The 8828-nt window shown below is 32.6% G+C and overlaps 1 protein-coding gene across 1 annotated transcript; it reads right to left on the bottom strand.

The window, feature by feature from the left end:
- Positions 1-5483: 5483 nt before the first annotated feature.
- LOC111876594 (protein FAR1-RELATED SEQUENCE 6-like) lies at positions 5484-8627 on the bottom strand. Its single transcript, XM_023873145.2, has 8 exons — positions 8523-8627; positions 8432-8437; positions 8337-8349; positions 7879-8115; positions 7286-7475; positions 6918-7176; positions 6364-6780; positions 5484-6050 (listed from the first exon to the last, which is right to left on the bottom strand). Exons 1-8 carry the CDS (start codon positions 8625-8627, stop codon positions 5484-5486), a joined length of 1794 nt encoding a protein of 597 aa, XP_023728913.2.
- Positions 8628-8828: the final 201 nt, after the last annotated feature.

The following is an 8828-nucleotide window of genomic DNA, read 5'->3' as shown; positions in this document are numbered from 1 at the left end:
TGCATTTAGAGGGAAAAGGGACTAGAATCGGTTTTGACTAAAATAATTAAACAACTATCAAAGGACAATCCAAAGTTCGACGAGGATTGGTCGCTTGCGAGTAGTTGGAAGCATGGTATTGGATGGACCATATCGACATTATTATGAATAGAAAAGATTCTATTAAGGATGAGTTGTCATATGGAAATTATGGAAATGTTTCCATATCGGATGGACCATATTGACATCATTATGAATAGATAAGATTCTATTAAGAATGAGTCGTCATATGGAAAATATGGAAGCGTGTCCATATTAGGGAATTGAATATTGAAAATCTATGTCTAGATTAGAAACTCTTATGCAAAAGGATGTTCAAAGGAATGTACTTTGAGTGAGAGACACCATATCTAAGGAATTGTCTTGTAACAATCTCCGATAGAAGACTTTGTAATATCATTGGCAATAGTCTTTGTGACTTTGGAGCAGTGACATTACAAAAGAGATCATTGCATAAAATGTTAGAATCTAGCATATTCTATAAGTAGCAAGAATTTGATATTCTTTCACTTATGATAATGGATTTGGAGTTGTGAAATGAGACTGATTGGAAATGTGATCAATTTGGTCTATTTCACAAAGTAAGAACCATAAGTAAACATTGTGTGCATGCTAAGAGCATGGGAAAAGTGTAATAATTCAAGTGAGAAGTTGATTACCCGAAACGACAAATAATGAGTAATCCATATGGTGATAAATAAAAGGAGTTTTATTTATACTCAAAGGTTTGAGGCCATATAGGATTAGTATTATTCTTGTGTTTCACATTTGCATGTTTTGACTTCCAGAATAATTGAGTTTATTAAGAATAATCAAATTATTCAAACGGGTCACAGTCGTTCATATGTTGGAAGTAGAGTATTAGACATAAGTAAATGTTTGCTGCAACGTTCATGAGTGCTTATGAATATGATTTGAGCATTGGATTAAACCCATGCTCACTTGGATCACTCCATGGATTGTATCACGAGTGATTGGTGAGACGATAACATCTTATATTCTTGAAACTGAGATGTGTGAGTTGTATCTTGCAAATCGGTTGCACATTGATAATATGTAAACGCACTAGTCACTTGGTGTTATAAAACATATTGTTGTGTGTGATTTGGTGAGTAAGTGCAAGCAAGCATTGTATCAATGTTTATCCGTTCCTTTTATCCAAAGTAGGATAAAAGCGATATCTTTGGGCCCCTCGATGATTTTGTGATGACAAACGTAAATGCTCGGCCGGGCTAGGGCTAATTTGATTTGTTCAATTAGTCAGTCGTCATAAATCGGGAATCGAGATATAGTACAAAGAGAATGATTAGAAATCATGTCTTACGATATCTAGAATGGAGGAATATATGATCCCTTATCGAAGGACACGCGTATCTGATATGATCAGAGTGGACAACGGCTTTGGAAAGCTACGATTGCAGATCAGGATCTGAAGTCATACGCATAATAGTTATTAGACTTATCCAAGTGGGAGACTGTTGAATTAGTGTCTAAGTCCATAACTATTTTGGTATGTACTTGACCCGATGGTGCATGGTCCTTTTGGGTTGCCTTCACTAAAGCAACTTGATAGGATGAATTATGGAGAAAAAGGATTAAATATGATTTATTAATATATTATGAGAATAATATATTAAAGGAGAAATCATATTGTTTAATTAATATTAGTCAATAATTAATTGGTAATTAGTTTTGTGACTAAAAGAGATTAATTAAACTTAAGGGACTGGAATTGTAATTATAAGATAATTGCAATTTGGGCCATGGATTGCCTTGAATCAAGGGGTGGACGAATTCTATGGGGAAACCCATAAGGAAATCGTCCATGGGCTTGATTAAAGGAGTCTATGGGTTGCTTAGGGCTTAAGCAACCAAATTAGGGTTTCCTTGTTAGATAACCCTAATAGCCTCACTATATATAGAACCCTTAAGGCTCAAAAACGTGGGGAACTTCTTTTCTAGGGTTAGAACACGTTTTGGGTAGCCTCTAACCTCTCTCCTCTTCATCCTCGTGCTTATGGTGTTTGTGAGCCATTAGAGGAGTGACACTTGTGACTCTAAGCCTTCCAAAGTCAATTCAAGGAGGAATTAGGATTGTTATTGCTACATAACAATCAAGGTAACATTATAAACCTATTCTAATATCTAATATGATTACATGTATGCTAGAATTAGGATTTATAGTCTTGGATTCAAAGCATGTACAATAGAGAAACCTAGATCCAAGCATTAGGGTTTGTATGAGCACATAGGATTTCTTATGACCAAAACCCATTAGTTGGAATGTTGACAAACTACGTGAACGAGAAAGAGTAGAGAGTAGGACAATTGGTTTGGGTATGGGTGAATTGCAAGATCTATTTCAAGTCATCAATGAATCATCGGGAACTGGTAATGTAGGGCAAGAAAAAGTTCAGGTAATATTTTATTATACTGAACAATGCATATGAAATTTATTATTTGTTATTTTGGTATAATGTTAATTGATTACATTCATACATTATTGACAGGGAAATGATGCAGGAGGTGTAAGGTGTAAGGTAGTAATATAATATAATGATTACTAAATAATAAGTTATTAGTACAACAACTAATATTGTGTTACTTTTCGTAGGGAAATCATGGAGATGATATTTTTAGTGGAAGTGGGGAAACTGTTGAGGTAGTTTACTACCTATTCACCTTTGAATAATGAGCTACTAAAGTATTAATTAATACTAACTGACATATTAACCTTTTATTTGGTTTGTAACATAATTATATTGTGGTGACCTAATTAGACAACTATTTCATCAATAAAGGAGATGTACAACATGATATTGCAGCAAAAGAAAGTGTTGGAAGACAAAATAAATGATGCTATCAAGAAATATCCTGATAATTAGTTGGTCAAAAAATGGAAAAAGAAAGTAAATGATTTGTTTACTGAAGTTTCCGCATCAGAGGAACCAGAACAATCTCAATGGTGGTATGATAACGAGGCTGAAATTGAACGTACGCTGATTCTAGCTACAACTAACAAACAGTTTGGCAACTCCCCGATAGCAAAATGTGGTATTCAAATGTCACAGGAACATGCAGACTTCGCGAATAGATCTGGAACAAAATCTTTTAAGAATACACCACCATCTAAAATGGAAATGCCAATTCCTTTGTCTATAGTACCATTCAACAACGATGAACATCGGGTTAGTAGAAGAGGGTACAGGCCTCACATGAAATCCGAATATCTGAAATCTCCTTACATTATACGGGCTGTTGATATCATCAAAGGAGTTCCACGGCAGGAAAAACGTCTTTTGCAGTGATATAGTTTTCCACACTTTGGATGGTTTTTCTGCTCAGAGGTTTCACATGGAAAGTTTTTTTCCAACATGTGAACTATTTGGCCATGTCATTGATTGTTGGAGTCAAGTGTTGAATCTTGATGAAAGTAAGCGTGCACCTGAATCGCCTCTGAGAGTTTATTGCAAGACAGATGTGACCGTATAATTTAATAGTGATCAATGTTGATTATATTATTTTTTAAATACAACATATAAAAAGTTAATGAGTTTTTAAAAATCGATCACTGAATTCGTATCTTAAAAGTGATTTAACAGAAAGTCAACGTAAAGATAAATTCATTGAGAATTTGGTGCTTTCTATTGAAGATATGGACGCAAGCCTACATTTTGTTGGATTGGTAAGAGATATATCTCAACAGTTTACTTACGTGTGTATTTATCATTGATCAAATATGAATATTAAATAAAGTGAATACAATTGTAATGAATAAACGTTGCAGCTTTTCCTACCAATCATCCTTTCCTTCCACATTTTCCTTTTTGTCCAGAGTTTGTAATCGTTGACAACAGCAAAGTTGATGATCCTGATGGGGAGAGATATGGTCAGTTGCCCCAAATCATTGTAAGTGATTAATAAAACTTACTTTACATAGTTAATAAAATTTCATATGTGTTGACAATGTTTTTTACATTTTCAGAAAGAGTACATAGTTGATTACTTAAAATCTTAGAATCATCGAAAAGCTGAGATGTTTTCGCATGTGACGCCAGATTGACTGGAAATGCCTTGGAGAACAATAAACAACATCATTCATTGTGGTGTGTTTACGATGCGTCACATGGAAACATATATGGGTGGAAGTATGAATGAGTTTAAAGCTGGGTTCAAGAACGAGTCTTCGGCACAAGATGATCAACTTGTTAAACTGAGGACAAAGTATTTATACAAAATCATCACTCATGAATATAATGTGCAAAAGGATTATGTGCTGCAAAAGGTTGACGAATTCCACAAGATTCCTTCAAAACAACGTTCTCAACTGTTGGCCATTGCAAAGGAAGAAATTCACAGGAGATTGGATGATTTAAGTTAATTATGTTAAAAAAGTTATTTTAGTTATGACTTCAATGGTTTCTTTTGGATAGTTTAAAAACAATGCTTTTGTATGCTAAGGATATTAACTTGGGTTGCTGAACGTACAATAGTTACTTTTTGTTTTCTAATTTTAGTAATGGACTAGTGATATTTTAGTAGTTATAATTTAACATTAACATTTGAAAAATTAAGTTATGTTAAAAAATGATGATTAACATTGATGGTATAGTTTTAGTGTATATTTAGTAATGATTCTTACTAACAAACATTTGTTAATATGCTATGTTACTATGACCATACAATCAGAATTTTTAATAATTAAAGTGAACATATCTATATTATATAATGATTGTTGGTGGGTTTATATCTTAAAGTATGTTGTTATTTAAATATTGATTAATAGCATAAACACTTACTTGAATTATTCCTAACATATTATACTTTAAATGCAAATTGTTTTATTTTAAACATAAGAGTATTTAACAATTTTCATATCATCAATATGTTGAAAATAATTAACGTATTTATGATGTTATTCATTATTGACTAAACTTAAGGGTTTAAAGTCGACCATGGTTAAACTTATGACTAAAATTTACCCAAACGCAAACGTAAATCAATATATGATGTATAGGTGTTTTAAAAGTTAATCGTACAAACATTTGTTATTAAGATATACTACTAACAGCATACAATAAAGTATGAATACTGCTTGGATTGTATATCACTATAGTATATAATGATTGATGGTTTTATAAGTTCAAGAAAGGAAAAGTATATCTATTGTAAGTGCGAACTGTTTTAATCTAATAAAAGAGGTTTAAATGCCAGATAATATCATTAATCTGTTAACATTACCAAATTTAGCATTACTATTATTCATCGATGAATAAAACAAAACGTTAAAAATAATGAAAGTGTTTTAAGATAACATAACCTACTAAATCATAGAAACATATCCTTATTCATAAATGTAATAGAAAAGTAAAATGTATTGGGAAAACGACTGGGCAATTTTAAGCTGTTTTTGACTCTCGTGCAAGTCTTACTTTGCAAGTCCTTCAATTATGGTTAACATATTGATTGCAACCTGTGCACATTCTGCTTTTTTTCTTTGCAGCTGCAATGGCTTTCTCAATAGCACTAACCATTCTTTTCTTAGTTCCACTACCTTTGGTACGTATAGATGTAGGTGGATGGATATTTATTTCATCAGGAATGCTGCGTATTCCAAGCATCCGAATAATTTCTTCTTCATCGTTATCAGATGATGTTTGGTTTGAACTGCCAAACTCCATTGCTGCCTGCTTCAACGTACGTGTTTTTTCAACAAATTCCAACAATTTCTCTTTTCTTCTTTTGAAATGATCTAAGCGATATTCAATATTGTTGTATGCCTCTGTTATAAGTTTAAAGGTGTCATCTTCTGTTTCCATGGCAACATGTTTCATGGCAAGCAAATGGCTGGAAATTGCATCCCTTCTCCATCTTCTTAGAATATACTGCTCTAGAATCTCTTCAATATGGTTGTTTTTCAATACAGCAAAAATTTGATGACACAAAATGCCAGTACGTATGAAGTGATTGCATGAACATTTAACTTCTTTTTTAGGCAACTTTAGTTCAACCTACATTGTATACTAAAAATAATGTATCCTAGTAACTGATTGAAGTAACATATTAGTTGGTGGTTATTGCATAATATTGAAAAAAATATATGTAATTTAAAAAAAAAGATATAATATACTTGTATGATGACTAATGAAAAACATTTAAACGATGAATATAACATTGTATTTTATCTTCAACTGTTTGCTCTTATCCGTTTGTGTAATCATAACAACTTGCCACCCATCAATCTTTTCAACACTGTCGATAGAACAGTACCAGGCTGCTTTAAATATTTCCTTTTTGACCTCATAGAATTTTTTTAGTGTAAACCGTAGCTGCATGTTCTAGTAAGCCACTTGGAAGCGTCATTTCATGCTTTGCATTTTTTGTATCATGTTCTAATTTCTGTTGAGCATTTCGTTGCTTTCCAATTGCGGTGTTGTAGTTCATCATGAAATAGATAAGAAAATTACCAGAGTTAGAGTATTTATTAAAAAATGAGTTCACGCTTTCAGACCTTGAAATAGTTTTCATCAGACCGTGTAGTGGCACGTCTTTAAAATAGGCTGGAATCCAAAGTTTTCGATCCCTGTACATGTCTTTGAACCATCTTTTGTCCTGTAGTTTGAATTTTCTCATAAGTAGTTTCCACCTTGATTCAAACACTTCAGGCTCGATATAGACATTCCAAACAAGCTTCGTAAAACGCTTTCGAAAATCAGTGTTTTCCAAAAAATCGACTGAAACCTAAAAAAAATAGAAATTTATAAGATTAACTATGAATAAACAATATGTATGCTAATCGTTATTAAAAATATGTAAACTGTGTAAATCATTGATGAATAAAACATGTTGTGTGTTAACTTAGACCAAAATATACACACCTTGGCTTGTAGTTTTTTCATAATGTGCCACATACATAAACGATGATTAGAAGTAGGAAATATTGCTTCAACGGCTTGTAGAATTGCTGGATCTTGGTCTGTTAACACTAATTGAGGGTGTTTTACATGTGCTTTCAAAAAAGCTTCGAGCAACCAACAATAAGATTCTATTGACTCGTTGCTTAACAAACCTGCCCCAATGTTTATTGAGCGTTTGTGGTTATCAATGGCTGTAAACAACACAAAAATCATTCCATACCTATATCAAAAAGGTAATTAAAAACAAATTCAACATTGATTACAAAGTCAAAAAAACATCAATATTCATACTTAAATAAAAAAAATGTGTAATGAGTATAAGAGCATACTTATTTGTTCGGAATGTAGCATCAAATGATATCACATCTCCAAACTCCTTGTAATATAACTTATCGGTTTCATCCGCCCAAAACATTGCGTTTAACACACTATCAACACATTTATACTCAAATGTGTAATTATGTAACTCATCTTTCCTCATGTTCATTTTGTCAACAACCAGCTGTGCATCCTTGTCACCTATAATGTTTCCCACCTTCCTTCTGAAATTTTTATAATCAATTGCTTCAAGGCCAACGTTTTCATAACCTCCTTGCAAACTAGCTTGTAACTTATGTGTCTTTGTTGCACCAATGTTAGATGTTGAAGAACGCACTATAAACTCCTTGTCTTTATAACTAAGTCGTCGTGCACATTTGGAATACCGTCTTTATTCTTTAGTCTCTAGGGGTGGTTGTGATTCTCTTCAAACTCACATATTTTACAAGCATTAGTTTGCATATGTAACCTTTCAAACTTTATCAATGCCTTGCAGTCCGTAATTTTGAAGTTTGAGTTTCGTTTATTCCTTCCACTTCCTTCAGGATCCAAAGTGTCAGTTGATCTGTTAGGTATTCTACCCATTTTGTTGCACACTACATACCTTTTTTAATGGTTTTGTCACCAAACCTCGTTACTGTATTTAACCTGACACCAAAACCTGCTTTATCTACATATAATTTATACATTTCAACCGCCTCCTCTAATGATTGATATATAGCATCTACATCTGACATAACATCTTTAGGAACAATAGGTTTCCACAACTTGGTTTTCCCACCAGGCGAGTCAACAACATTACTATTGAATGATTCCTCTTCAGAATCAGTTCGATTTGTACCTGTTTTTTAAGACAACAAAAAACAATAATGCGACATGCAAGACATGATATAAATTTCTATGAATTACGTATACATAAACTACAGAACTTTATAATCATAATAAACGTCTGTGAAACAGTAACCAGAGTTGAAGTGTTTACTAATTTGAGTCGTATTAACGCATAATCACCAATGATTATCAAACTTAATCAACATTGTATTAAACTTAAGAAAAAATCACCAACGAGGGACTCCTGTACAACGATATGTGATATAAACCAGCATTACGTAATTAATACATGCAACGTATATGACTAATCATATACAAATATGTACTCTGGCCTTATTCAACATATACAAAAATTCAATAATTATTGAAAAACACGATCTGTATTTAAAAGATGTTGACATTGTTTTCATTTTTTACCTTCAGTCGCATAATCAGATAATTGATTTCTTCAGTTGTATTGATCATCCGAATTATAGAAATCGTCGTCATCATATTCATTACAGTTGATTTCTTCTTCGCCATATTGATCATCATCTTCTGTATCATCGCTACTCTAATCAAAACAGTCCGACATCGATATTGATTTGAATCACGAATGGTATACTACGTTGTTATCTTCAACCGTAAATGATTAAGAATATACAAAAGTCGACTGAAATCCCGATTGCTATACTAGAAATCATCCCTGGAAATCGTATCTTCAATTCAATATCTCCTTGAACG

Source organism: Lactuca sativa, chromosome 5 (genome assembly GCF_002870075.4).
Source record: "Lactuca sativa cultivar Salinas chromosome 5, Lsat_Salinas_v11, whole genome shotgun sequence".
NCBI classification, from domain to species: domain Eukaryota; kingdom Viridiplantae; phylum Streptophyta; class Magnoliopsida; order Asterales; family Asteraceae; genus Lactuca; species Lactuca sativa.
This window is presented reverse-complemented; position numbering and strand designations above follow the sequence as displayed.